General features: G+C 39.5%; 2 protein-coding genes across 2 annotated transcripts; one reads left to right on the forward strand and one right to left on the reverse strand.

Moving 5' to 3' along the window:
• Positions 1 to 3,423: 3,423 nt before the first annotated feature.
• Positions 3,424 to 5,180, forward strand: LOC119560417. The gene is made up of 3 exons (XM_037873853.1): positions 3,424 to 4,466; positions 4,600 to 4,722; positions 4,798 to 5,180. The coding sequence occupies exons 1-3, from the start codon at positions 4,153 to 4,155 to the stop codon at positions 4,931 to 4,933; spliced, it is 573 nt and encodes a 190-aa protein (XP_037729781.1). The 5' UTR covers positions 3,424 to 4,152; the 3' UTR covers positions 4,934 to 5,180.
• A 6,778-nt stretch (positions 5,181 to 11,958) lies between these two features.
• On the reverse strand, positions 11,959 to 12,866 carry LOC119560627. Its single transcript, XM_037874170.1, has 3 exons — positions 12,488 to 12,866; positions 12,306 to 12,428; positions 11,959 to 12,246 (listed from the first exon to the last, which is right to left on the reverse strand). Exons 1-3 carry the CDS (start codon positions 12,793 to 12,795, stop codon positions 12,102 to 12,104), a joined length of 576 nt encoding a protein of 191 aa, XP_037730098.1. The 5' UTR covers positions 12,796 to 12,866; the 3' UTR covers positions 11,959 to 12,101.
• Positions 12,867 to 14,114: the final 1,248 nt, after the last annotated feature.

Consider the following 14,114-nt stretch of genomic DNA (forward strand, 5'->3'; position numbering starts at 1 on the left):
TCACATTAATATAAACTACAGTTATAGTATTCGGAAATTGTTTCCTTGATTTTTATAGGTACTTGTTACCCAAGAAGATAACATTGTACTTGTGAAAATTATGCAACAAGGTTGATGAAACTGTACTTCAGTTTCATAATTGATTTAAGATTAGTACCCTTTAAGACTACGCCTTTACTAGACTTTTTGCAAGGCTTTTTACGACGTTTCTTGCTAGGTTTTTGTGATCCTTTTTGCTTAACCTTATTTGCCACTTTCTGAAAGGTTTATTGCGGTGCTTATTGCGAGGCTTTTTATAGGCTTATGCGATGCTTTTGCCAGGCTTGTAGCGGGGCTTGTTGCGAGTCTTTTGGCGATACTCATTGCATGGCTTAAGCAAGGCATATTGCCTTAGGGCGAGGTTTATAGCGAGACCTTCTTTCGAGATCAATTGTAAGGCTTGTTGCAAAGCTTCTTGCGAGGCTTATGGCAGGGCTTAGATCGAGTCTTTTTGCAAGGCGTTTTGATAAGCTTTTTTACCCATTTTACGTAAATCTTTTCTTTTTCTATCTGCAAGGCTTAATATTATTATTATTGCAAAGCTTATTGCGAAGTTTGTTGCGATCCTTATGCCTTGCCTTCTTCAAGGCTTTTCGCAAGGCTTTTTGAAACGCTTTACGTGGCTCTCTTCTTCTTCTTTTTGCAAAACGTATGGCTGGTTAAGACACATTTTTATCATTTTTGGCTTTCTAACTTTAGGCTTACTTTTTTTCTTGCTTTCTTAGACTTTTTTGATGCGTTTTGGTATACCTTAGGCTAAACTTTTTTTCCACTTGCTGCGAAGCTTTTTGCGATCCCTTTGTCGAGGCTTATTGAAAGGTTATTTGCAAGGCTTATTCCAAGGCTTGTTGCTACGGCTTTTGAAAGACATATTTTATTGGTGAATTGCCTCGCAAAACGAAATTATTCTGATTTAGTATTTTTGGTATCCTCTATACTTCAGTTTCATCATGATTTAAGATTAGTTCCCCTAAGGACTACACCTTTTATAAGTCTTTTTGCAAGACTTTTTGCGACGACTTCTTGCTGAATTTTTGTTATCCTTTTTGCTTAGCCTTATCTGCTTTCTGCTATCAAGGCTTAATGCGAGTCTAATTAGAGGCTATTGCGAGACTTATTGGAAAGCGTCTTGCCAGGCTCATTGCAAAGCTTTTTGCAAGGTTTTGTGAAAATTTGTTTAGCCGTTTTACGCGGCTCCCTTCTTTTCTCTTGTTATGGTTATAGCGAGGCTAATTCCTTTACTAGACTTCTTGCAAGGCTTTTTACGACGTTTCTTGCTAGGTTTTTGTGATCCTTTTTGCTTAACCTTATTTGCCACTTTCTGAAAGGTTTATTGCGGTGCTTATTGCGAGGCTTTTTGAAGGCTTATGCGATGCTTTTGCCAGGCTTGTAGCGGGGCTTATTGTGAGTCTTTTGGCGATACTCATTGCATGACTTAAGCAAGGCATATTGCCTTAGGGCGAGGTTTATAGCGAGACCTTCTTTCGAGATTAATTGTAAGTCTTGTTGCAAGGCTTCTTGCGAGTCTTATGGCAGGGCTTAGATCGAGTCTTTTTGCAAGGCGTTTTGATAAGCTTTTTTACCCATTTTACGTAAATCTTTTCTTTTTCTATCTGCAAGGCTTAATATTATTATTATTGCAAAGCTTGTTGCGAAGTTTGTTGCGATCCTTATGCCTTGCCTTCTTCAAGGCTTTTCGCAAGGCTTTTTGAAACGCTTTACGTGGCTCTCTTCTTCCTCTTTTTGCAAAACGTATGGCTGGTTACCTTAGGCTAAACTTTTTTTCCACTTGCTGCGAAGCTTTTTGCGATCCCTTTGTCGAGGCTTATTGAAAGGTTATTTGCAAAGCTTATTCCAAGGCTTGTTGCTTCGCCTTTTGAAAGACATATTTTATTGGTGAATTGCCTTGCAAAACGAAATTATTCTGATTTAGTATTTTTGGTATCCTCTATACTTCAGTTTCAGCATGATTTAAGATTAGTTCCCCTAAGGACTACACCTTTTATAAGTCTTTTTGCAAGACTTCTTGCGACGACTTCTTGCTGAATTTTTGTTATCCTTTTTGCTTAGCCTTATCTGCTTTCTGCTATCAAGGCTTAATGCGAGTCTAATTAGAGGCTATTGCGAAACTTATTGGAAAGCGACTTGCCAGGCTCATTGCAAAGCTTTTTGCAAGGTTTTGTGAAAATTTGTTTAGCCGTTTTACGCGGCTCCCTTCTTTTCTCTTGTTATGGTTATAGCGAGGCTAATTCCGTGGCTTATTGCAAAGCAAATTTTATGGCTTATTGAAAGGCTTATTGAAAGGCTTATTGGAAGGCTTATTGGAAATTTTATTGGAAGGCTAATTGCATGGCTTACGCAAGGCTTATGGCAAGGCTTAAGCAAGGTTTATTGCGATGCTAATTGCGTGGCTTACTGGAAGGTTTAAAATGCGGCTTTTGCAATGCTTTTTGCAAGGCTTCTTGCTAGCCTTATTGGAAAGCTTCTAGCGAGCTTATAGCAAGATTTAGTTTGAGGTTTTTTGCAAGACTTTTTAAGATCATTTTTTGAGCAATTTTACGTTGCCTTTTTAAAATATTCTTTGCTAGGCTTCTTGCGGCGCCCTTTTTACATTTTTAGGTGGCTTTCTTACTAGAGTTTCCTAATTCGTGTCACTAATGGCGGGGCATACTGCGGGGTTTATTGCAAACCTTATCGCAAGCCTTATTGCGATGCGTTTGCCAGGCTAGTAGCGGGACCTATTGCGAGCCTTATAGCGATGCTTATTGCGAGGCTTATTGCATGGCTTAAGCAAGGCTTATTGCCTTATGGCGTGGTTTATAGGAAGTCTTATTTCGAGTTTTATTGTGGGCTTATATTGAGGCTTTTTGCAAGGCTTTTTGATAAGTTTTTTTTTTAACCATTTTACGTTAATCTTTTCTTGCAATGTTTATTGCATGGTTTTTAACAAGGCCTTTTACAAGACAATTTAAGACGAATTACATGTTATGTTACATGGATTTCTTGATTGGGCTTTTACGAGACTTTTAAACATATTTTCATTACATTGATGATAGTGTTTCTAAGAGAATTTTCTAAAGACTTTATGTGACACTTTCCCAGCTGTTTGCGATTCTTCTAGCTATGGTTTTTGTGATACTTTTTGCTAAACTTTGTTCCTACTTTTTGCGAGGCTTATAAGAAGGGTTATTTCGAGGGTTTTCGCAAGGCATTTTGAAACGCTTTACGTGGCTATCTTCTTTTTCTTTTTGCAAAACTTATTGCGAGGCTTATTGCAAGGCTTATTTTATTACAGATCTTTTAGCCATTTTTCGATTCTTTCTTGCCAGGGCTATTTTCATATATTTGTGAGTCTTTATGCAAGGCTTTTTGCGAAGCTTTCGTAGCCTTTTTGCAATGGATTTTTTCCAGGGCTTTGCTTTTGCAAAGCTTATTGCAGGGTTTTGCTGCGAGGCTTTTTAAGTATTCTTTGAAAGGCTTGCAGGGTTTTGCTGCGAGGCTTTTTAAGTCTTCTTTGAAATGCTTATAGCAAGGCTTCTTGTTAGACTTCTTTCGAGTTCAATTGTAAGGCTTAATGCGAGGCTTATGGCAGGGCTTATATCGAGGCTTTTTGGAAGGCGTTTTAAGACGCTTTTTAAATAATTTCAGGTGGCTTTCTTCATTTTATTTTTGCAAGGCTTTTTGCTAGGATTATTGCAAGGCTTATTTAAATGCTTTCCCAAGGCTTGTAATATGCTTTATGCAATGATTGGGCTTTTACGAGACATTTTGAAAGGCTCCTTTTTGCGATTTTGTGATTACTTTTCTTACTTTTTTTGCCACTTTCTGCAAGGCTTATTGCGAGGCTAAATGCGACTCTTATTTGTGTATGCTCATTAAAGAAATTTTTACAGTGATACCGCCTTTTCAGCTTTATTTGTCTTAAAGAAAGTATTAAAATAATTTGTAATCACCTATCCCACATATGACTGTCATCATTGTAGCCTTGACTGGCATTCGTAATTCGATCAGTTAACAAATACACATAATCAACATTATTACAGAAATATTCAGTTCATCGGAAAGCTAGAACTCATCCACAGAGATACAAGTCCATTTTAAGAAACCATCAAAATGAGCAAATCAAGCGCGGGGAATGAGCGGAAAACAATGATTCTGGAAAAGAGGAAACTCATGGAAGACAAAAGGATGAGCATGGGAATGAGGTCCTTCTTCGCTTCTTTTATTGGGAGCAATTTTCGACTAAGCACAGAGACGCGGTACTCGTTTACAACCATGACAAGACGTCATAAGTTTGATAAGCATTTTATTGATGCTAACTATAAAGTACCAGAAGATGAAGTTTACGAACCCATTTATAAAACCGTATTCGACGACGACAGGGACCCAGTGCATGAACCCACTTTCTCTGGGCACCGCATCCCACTGTAAGATTCCAAATATATTACTAAAACAGTAAAGTCAAAAAACTTTACTTTATTTTATAAAAGAAATCTTTTTCAAATTTGTTAAATTCAGGACGAACGCTTTTTTGAGCAAACATTATATTTCTTATTTTAGGCAGATAAGATGTCTGGAACGCTATCACAGTTCAAAGAGGGAGTACGCCCAGCAGTTTAAGCGGGAAATAAAACTCCTGATCGACAATCAACCGACGGCCGAAAATGCATGGCAATTCGTTAGGTAACCACATAAATATATTTATTGTTTATACTATTGATACTACTATTAACAATTTTAATTTTTAATTCATTATAGGACGATGGCCTATACTTCACTTTGGCCTCCGCTGCACACAAGAAAAGAACTCAAGATGTTTGAAAAAGACTTTTGCAAGCTTTCTTCGGATGAGCAGCGTCGCTACGATAAAATAATGGCAACAAATTTTACATAAAATTTGTACGTAGCGTTAAACTTGTAAGATATTTTTAACATAGTGTAAAAAAATGATCACGATGGGAATCAGAAAAAATTAAAAGAAAAATGCAGATTACGAATCATAAAACCTCCTTTACACATGCACATCAACACTCTTAAGAATAGATAAGTTAGATAGACAGTGATCTTGTGGAAGTTAACCTTAAGTTTAAGCACATTTTGACTTACATAAATATTTCCAAGCGAACTAGTCCGACTGAAACCTTATTTTCTTTTATTTTAGTTTTTAAAAATTCAAGCTATGTACCTTAAATCACAATAAACAAAATTTGAATTAAACTTTCTTCCATATAACAAATAATATTTAAAAAATAGTTCTTACTTATATAATTTAAAATAGATCCCAATGCCGTTTAAATGGATTTTTACATTTAAATGAGTGTTTTTCTTGAAGTTTTTCATATATCAAAAGTTGAGGAACCTATAAAGTCGTCAGTGAAGAAATATTGGTAATTGGAATCAGTTTGCAGTAGAATGAGTGTTTTGCTTGAAGTTTTTCAAATATCAAAATTTGAGGAACCTATAAAGTCGTCAGTCAAGAAATATTTGTAATTGGGTAATCGGAATCAGTTTGCAGTAGACGCAAATTTTTCTTGCATACTTTTCTGTTTATTCTCCTCAGTGATAGCTATTCTTAGACAAGCAGTAGAAATTTTGATCCTCCTGTTTTTAAAGCTGACTGTGTGAGGTCGCTGCCAGTAAATAAATATGTGTTATAATCGTAAGTGGAGATTATTATGTTTTATCGATACTTAAGCAAACAAGCATCTATTAATAACGGGTATTTCATAATCCATCGGAACTCGACAATAGCGTTCCTCCGTCTTTTTTAATGACACGTTTGTATCAATCGAGTGATCCAGTTTCTATGATCATGATGTAACATCGCTGTTCTCATGCTTTTATATGTCTATTGAACATTAAGACTTTATTTTGTGAAACAAAAATCTTGGAGAGGGATATAAACAAAGCATCGAGATAAAGATAAAGTGTGAACTTTAAGAAGAAATGGTCAACTCATTTGTAACCTCTTAGACATCATTTGTTCATCTATAAGCAAGGCAATATTTTGACTTATTAAAAAGTTAGAGCCTTTTTAGCATGGAATTCAGCATAGGCCCATTAATAATTATTATTCAATTTGATCCTTAACATTGCAATGTTAACTGATAATTGCTACCAATGCATTGAAACAAACAGTTGTAAGAATAATACTCGTTCAAGGCTTTTTCAAATCAATTTAATAACAAATATTTAAGAGTTGAATTTTCCGGTAGAGCCATCTTTTTCGTTGTGTTCTTTTCACGAGTCAGAAATCGCCGGCAACTTCTGCCACAATGGATTAAAGAGAAAATTTCCCAGCTCAGCTGAACTCTCTGGCCATGTGTGCGAAATTGCGCAGGCAAAAACAAAAACAACTTTGGCTAAATGCTGGCGAGCGAAAAACTTGTAATTCAATTTTGAGGGGCAACTTTGCCAAAATGCAAGCCAAATGTAATTAACACGCACACGGACACTCGCACAGGCGTTGGACTTGCTGCAATGGAGTGGCAAAACGACTTGTACACCTGCCAGACGGACAGATAGAACTTCCCATGCCACATCCCGTTCTGACCCAGTCCAATTCGACCCGAGCCAAACCAAGCCCAACCCAAATCAACATCCCATTCCCACTCCAGCCGACTGCCGTCGATGGGCATGGAGTGTGTCCGGAATCGCACTCTAGCTCTAGGACTGTGCGAGTTCTGGGCTCGGCGGGCGGGATTGGAAGTGGCCAAGTGGGGGGCGGCCTCCGTCAGTTACAGGCTTAATTGAGTTGTGTTCGCAGCATTTAAAATGGCCAACAGCGCTAACGATCCGCCCAGCCATACCATGGCTGGAAAAACTACCACGAAAATAACATGCACGAATATTACATTTCCATAAATTAACAAAGTGTCAACAAAATACTACTAAATTACCTATGGCAGCACAAACCCATTAGGCTTTTTTAGAATTTTTAAAAGCTAGTGAGGCTATTTAGTTTTGATTTTCCTTCTAAAAAACCAAACCTCAAACTTCATTTAGCTTGGTCAAGGGTACTAATTTAATTGTGCATATTTTACCATTTTCCAACCAGTACCCACTATTTTCCCACAGTACCACTAACGCAGCGCCAGAACACAAAATTGGATTAAATGCCGACGATTTGCAAGCAAAATACTTGCCCCTCCTGCTGCGCAGCAAAACACATTTAAGCTTAAGTGGCCAAAATGAAATGTAGTGCTGCGCGGCATGAAAGTGAAAAGAATTTTAGAACAAACGGCAAGTTGTTGCACGCAAAAAAACTAGACTGCGGCTACAAGCGCATAAATCTAAACCATTTTTTAGCAAAAAGAAAAGACAACTATCGGGACAAATTCGGTGATTGATGAATTGAGCGAGCGTTACGCATACGCCATGTGGGCCGGCAAAAACTTGCAATAATTTCATTTAACATGCATAGCCCGACTGGCAAGCTGGCAAACTGTCACAACTCGAACCCGACCCCAAACCGATACCAAGTCCCCCCAGAATGATGCCCGATTTTTGTGCAATTTATGACTTTGGCCTGGGCGCACTCGTCACAAATGCCAAAGTCGATTTCGCGGACTTTCGCTTGCTTTCGAATGGCTTTCGATGGCTCGAAAATCTATGCATTTTGGAATATTTGTGTGGGGCGGAAAGCAGGAGCGCTTAAGGAGACGGGAAATTTAGTTGTGTTGGCCAACAATCGAGTATTGGAAATCCATTTTGCCTGGTCTATATTGTGAATGTGAATGCGAATGCTGCACATTTGATTACTGCTGTGGGCGGGGTCGAAGGCCACGGGAGCGGGCTAATGCGATTTGCGCCTGCCCTGCTGATTGTTACCGCCGATTCCGCCTCGGCCACATCATTTGCCGTTTGCAGTTTGCATTTGCCGTTTTTCCAATGACATTATTTACTTAGCATTTGCATTTCCAATTTTGCATGCTGTGCATTGGCAATTGCCAGCGCAAACACACACGAAATGCCAAAGGATGGTTGATTTTTACGGCTGCTGATTGTGCTCCTATTATGTTTATTTGGTCCCGAATAATGAATGGCACAATTAATTCGAAATGGCAATCAAAACGGGCTCAAGCTATCCCCCTGCACAGTGACCTTTCCCAGTTGAAGCATGTCTGTACGTATTCCATCTGGCCAGCTGAGACAGAAAATCACAAACAAGCTGCCAATCAAATTGAAATGGGCTTAGAATGCCCTCATTGAGTGGCAAAGTGACCCCTTCTGGCCGAAAGTTTTTACTTTCAACTGGGAAAATTAAATTTGTCGCTTCGGTTTATTTTTGCTGGCGGGTCCTGTGTGCGGAACAAAATAAAAGTCGAACTTGCATTCTCAGCCATTTTGCAGGCCACTCAAATAGAATGCCTGAGAATATTCTAAAAGCATTTTCAGCAGTTTGCCAAAACATGGCAAATTTAAAAAACTCGTTCAATGCGGGAACTATGGGCTCAGGCTTTCCACACAACACCACAAAATGTTTGATTAAATTTTCATTCTCGAGAGCAGAATTTTGCGGTTGCTCATAAGCATTACAGGCCCTTTACCTGGGCTTAAAAGTTTCAAATCATTTGGGCTAAAATATGGCCTCCAGGTAAATGCGATGATGAGGCAATTTATTTGTGTTTATTTTTGGCATTCGCTTGCCCCGACTTCTTTTCACTTTGTCGATATTTTACAGGAGCCCTGCCCCAGACCCCGGAAGCATTGAGATGATTAAGCGTTCGCTGGCGGGGCAAGTATTAATAAACTTGTAGCACACACTCATCCACCACAGTGAGCGGGAAAAAATGGGGTGTTTGTGTGGCAAAGGAATGACCACCGTGCCGCAGAAACGGCTTGTAAAGGGAGCGACAATATAATTTAAATTTATTTAACAACCGACTTGTGAAAATCGTAAACGGAGAGGGATGGGCCGGGCCAAATATACACACACTCCGCTCCTCGGTAGAAATTGCACCACAACAACATTAAGTAGCTCATTAAATTTCCTTAACCAACAGAACACAACGCAAACAAGCCACTGGCAGACCAACTGACTTTTCGTTTTTATTTTGTAAGTAGGAAATATTATACTAGAAAAACGGCGCCGAAAGAAATGAAATCGCCGGCGAGGGCGGTTGAAAGCGGACTTGGGGGCGTTGGGTTCGTGGGGGCGTGGCGGCGGTCTGCCTCAAAGCGAGCGAGCTGTAAAAACCCCGTAAGTGTATTTTTATTGCGTATAAAATGCATTTTGCAATGCCACACAAAACTCAAGTGGTGTGCGTTCTGAGCGGAAGTTACGACCAGCGGACTAGGACCACAAATACCCACACACAGACACCCACTGAATTGCGGCTGTGTGGGTGGGTGCTTGTGTGTGCGCCGAGAAATCTTGATGTCGGAAGTTATGGACTACGAAATAGGGGAAATCGTCGGAAATTTCGTACTCCTGCTATTGCATTTTTTAAATAATATTCATTTGGAGTGGGCCAATCAAGCGGAAGCAATCATAAAGGGCAAGGAATATTTAAATATTTATTGTGCACCGATTTAATACCACACGAGCCAATAAATAAATGATTTTTCAACGGAATAAAATAGTTTTGGTGTTGCAAGCTAGCACTTACACAATTTAATAGAGATACCATATAACAAATCCTCTTATTTTTAAGACTTGGTCAAAATTCCTTAAGTGTTCTCCATGATAAGGACCCATGATCGCCTTGAATCAACAAAACAACAAACCACTCAAAGCCCTTAAATGCGTACCGAATATTCAAGATGTACATTACTTACACTCAAGTCCCCGGCAGGACTTAATCATACTTTCCCCGAAGCAAACTTCTTCAGCCAGTGCAAATACCCCAGTCAAGTAAAACAAACGAGTTGGCAAGCAATGATTGCTCAGCATTGCTACTTGTTGTTAAATATGTTGCACAAACAAACAACATTCATTACACCAGTAAGAGGGTTTAGTGCTGGGGGAATGGGGCAGAAATGAAGGATCGTTTATGTGAATGCTGGGAAATTGGCTGTGCAGCGTTAAAATCGGAAGATATTGCCAGAAGGTCAAAGTTAAACTGTGTCGGTGATGGAACCGTGTTTTACACCTTGCTCAAGTTCAATGTTCACCCAAGTAAGGGCTACCCCGTGAGATGGGGCTATAAATAAGCTAAAGGTTATCCCTTGGGTCTGACTTATGGTAATAATGTTCAGTGAATAAAAAGAAATGACTATCCGTTTCGAATGATTTATAGAATTAACATTCCTCAAAGAGTAATCATTAAATACCAGTGATATGAATCCCGCTAAACCAAACGTATTACTCGCATTATACCGCAGTGAGTATAAGTTATAACCATTTTAGTTAAGTGAGTGAGTAGTCCAAATCCCATTCAACCACTGGTTACCCGGTGCGTATGAGTAATAAAAATCCGTGCTCCACGATGGGCAGCTTGTGGCTTTAAGTTATGCATAAGCTTCCTTTTTTCGAGCACTATTAATTATAATTTTTTCTCCGGCTATTCTGGCAACATATGTATGTATGGGCACGGACAAGGGTGTCGGCCAAACATTTTTAAAATTATATATATAAAAGGAGAGCAGACACCGACACGGACACGGATACTGACACGCTCACATGTGCCGGAAATTGGCGCACACCTTGCAGCCATGCAGTGGCAAGAATTTTTTCCATAAGCATCATAAAACCAGGGATGACCGGCGATGGTCAGGCCATTGGATACACATATATGGTGTGGCAGGGTAAACGGGGCTGGGGGCAGCTCAGCATGCGGAAATTATAATTTATAGCTCTGAGCTGCGGATGCCAGGGCTTCCACTGTGATTTTTTACCCGTGCAAGGGCCTTTCTTCTCCACTCGAAGCGCCTTTAAAATCGCTGGAACTTTGGCATTAATTGAAGTTGGCCATCGAGGTTGAAAGTCCACTCAAGCATGAATCATAGTCTGTGGCTCTTCTGAAGTGTCAGAGTGGCTTTCCTGCCCGGAAAAAGAGCAAAGTATTCGTTTTTGTTATCGTCGGGTGTTGCATGAATTGGAGTGGAATAAAGTTTAAAGCTATTTTAGCCCCCACCGTTTAGCCAATGATTAAAACATCGCACTCTAATGCCCATAAATTGTTAAGTCACATTGAAAACAAATGTTTAATTCAATAACAGGCCTGGCTGCATTCACAGCTCCGATTTCGAATTGCGAAGCCTTTGCAAATTACTTTCAGCTGAGCAATTATTCATGATTGTTTATTAAAAAAAAAAAAACAAAGCAAAAAACAAACAATAAATTGAAAAGGTATTTGATTAATTTTAAAGAACAAATTCAGCCAAGGGCATAACTGAATTAAAGAGCCAATTTACATGACGTTCCAGCCATTGTTCACTGCGTAAATATTTGTTAAGTTGACCTTTTTCAGGTGTTTACACGGCACAAACAAAACTCGACTCACGGCTAAAAAATGGCCATAAAATAGCTTTTGACAAATGACGCACTTCCTGTCAACGCACACAATCACACATGCACACACTCGTCCCTTAACGGAAACTTGTAAAAAAAGAGGTCGAAACAATTGCAGCGCGCTTTAACATATAAATGTTCACATAGTTACACAGTTGAACAATAAAATAACTCATTGTTTGAATTTATTTATGAATGCATCTCAAATATTTAATATGCACAAACGACCGTTTGCTTAAATGTAATTTAGCGGAAAAATGAATGCAGATGCGGATTTTATTCAGCACTATTTAGTTTACTGCCCGTGGCAATAAAGCTTTCTGATGGAAAAGATCTAATTAAAATTTAATAAGTTAATATAAAACAAATTTCTTTACAGCACAAAGTTCTCGTATGACGTAAGCGAACCAATTTTGGGCTAATTAATTTCACAACCGGAAAATAAAACAGATTTAATTGCATAATTAACTTTATAGGTTGCATGTATATTTTTTTCACAAACCAATTATATCAGTTTTGCAAAGAATAATTGCATAAATAAATGTGCTAATTAAACCATTTGCCAAATGCAATAAATAGCATCATTTACTTTGCAATTGGATAAGCTTTAGCAAAAATGACCCAAGTCGGATTTCAGGAGATACTCGACACGGCGCTTTTGTTTTGGAGTCATTTGAAAAAAATTGGAAACAAAAATATTCAGTTCCTGCTTCGTATGCAGAGGAGGCCAAAGTGTTTTATAGCAGAAGATGCTAAAAGGCGAAAAAAATTCAGGTAATCTCAGTGAGTTTATTTCAAACTTTACGCTTACTTTCTCAGGAAAAATTGCTCGCAGATATTGCGTTGACTGGCAATGAAGTGGTTCATTTCCCGCAGAAGCTGCTGGTTATACTCCTCCTTGGCGTCCAGATACCGCACAAAGCAACTCAGATCGCTGTTAAAAAATGCAGTTTTCTAATAACAAACATTAAATACAATCATTTTGGAACCCACTAATGGAACTGCTTCATGTCGTAGCTGGGATGCAGACTGACATCGGCATCATCGCGGAACGCTGTTCTCGGCACGCACCACTCGTCCAATTCGCGGAGACAATTGGACTCGAATCGGGAGGCCATCCCTCCCAGCGAGATTTGGGAATAGGACTTAACCTTGGTCAGGTATTGCTCCACCTTCTTGGCATTGCCCTGGGTCTTGGCCACCAACTTCTCGCTGGGACGAGGGACGGGAACCTTCCTACCCCGCAGGACATCCGCCAACGAGGTGTTGGAACTCACGGATCCACCAATCGATCCAGACATATTGAAAATATTTCACTACTTTACGGGAATTTCAGCACTGGCAGACAAACGTGTTTGAGTTAAATTAAATGGCATACTTAAGCGGGCAACAATTAATGCTTTAATAAATATGCCGCATAGTTGTCACTGTCAACGATACCGTGTCCTTGGGGAGTTCTCCATTTAGGCCGCTGGTGTTAATTAATAAAAGCGAAAATAGCCGGGAATATCATGCGGATTTATCAAACGATATCTGGAAACAGGACAGGCTGCGGCATTTATTTACAGAGCCATTCACATTGGCATTTCAAAAATCATTCATTAACTTTTTAACTCAACAATCAGGTTGGTGCAAAGAGGGGTGGAATGAGAACCAAAAAAATCTCTGTTAAAATATCACATGCAATTAATGCAGGCAATATGCATGCAATTATTGTAAAGGAGATTCAATGTAAAATATATTTACCGGCAATTTTAAAGAGAGTTTCGAAATTCAGAGTTTCCTGTAAAATTGGAATGCCTTTTAGAATATTTTACCATTGCTAAAAGGTTTAATAATGGGCTATAGGGGCACTTCCGTTTACTATTTATTAAAACTTTGTGTCCTTGCAATTGAAATACTTGCGTAAAAGTGCAACTGTTAATCCACCCAAATGTGCACCCATTATCCAGGTGCGTACAGAAATGAAGTTCAAAAAGATTCCGCACATTTTCGCACCATTAAATATGCATTCACGCATTTAATTTAATTTTTTGAACCGCACCGGGTGGACGGAACCGAACAGAGCCGTCAGCCGGACCACAGGAGTGGCTCATTGATGGGGGAATAGGAGGAGGAGCTGCCGCCGACAGGAGACCTGGCCCAATGTTTGCCCAGCAAAAACATGGCCCAAACTGCCGTGTCTATTAAGAGCACATTTAACCAAAGCCCGGGCTCCAGCACGTGTGCAATGAAAACAAACGAGCCCATTATTGTTACACTTTCTTTGGCAACCAGGCCGCAGAGCCCATTAATGATGTGTTATGGACTCAAGAGGCCGGCCTAGGCAATCCCCGAACTTTGGCCAGGCAGCCTCTGAATTGAACTCTAATTGCACATAATGAATTGCACACATTAGGTCAACGAACAGCCAGTTCGGACTGCCACAAAGAGCCTAATGGAAATGCAATGAACTATTTATGGCCAATTGGCCTGCTGAAGTTTGATCACGCACACGTGTTATTAAAGCCAAGATTTCCCAGTTTCCCTTTAAAGCGGCTACCCACAAACTGTGGGTGTTTTCCCTTCGCTTCCTGGCCAACCTAAATTTAGGCCGCCACAAAATTGACAGCCCGTCCCC

Source organism: Drosophila subpulchrella, unplaced genomic scaffold, assembly GCF_014743375.2.
Source record: "Drosophila subpulchrella strain 33 F10 #4 breed RU33 unplaced genomic scaffold, RU_Dsub_v1.1 Primary Assembly Seq354, whole genome shotgun sequence".
Classification (NCBI taxonomy): domain Eukaryota; kingdom Metazoa; phylum Arthropoda; class Insecta; order Diptera; family Drosophilidae; genus Drosophila; species Drosophila subpulchrella.

Coding starts and splice junctions, on each gene's coding strand:
- LOC119560417 (XM_037873853.1), top strand. CDS start 4,153: ATGAGCAAATCAAGCGCGGGGAATGAGCGGAAAACAATGATTCTGGAA. Junction 4,467..4,599: donor TCTGGGCACCGCATCCCACT/GTAAGATTCCAA, acceptor TTCTTATTTTAG/GCAGATAAGATGTCTGGAAC. Junction 4,723..4,797: donor AATGCATGGCAATTCGTTAG/GTAACCACATAA, acceptor AATTCATTATAG/GACGATGGCCTATACTTCAC.
- LOC119560627 (XM_037874170.1), bottom strand. CDS start 12,795: ATGTCTGGATCGATTGGTGGATCCGTGAGTTCCAACACCTCGTTGGCG. Junction 12,429..12,487: donor GACATGAAGCAGTTCCATTA/GTGGGTTCCAAA, acceptor ATTTTTTAACAG/CGATCTGAGTTGCTTTGTGC. Junction 12,247..12,305: donor GAGCAATTTTTCCTGAGAAA/GTAAGCGTAAAG, acceptor TTCGCCTTTTAG/CATCTTCTGCTATAAAACAC.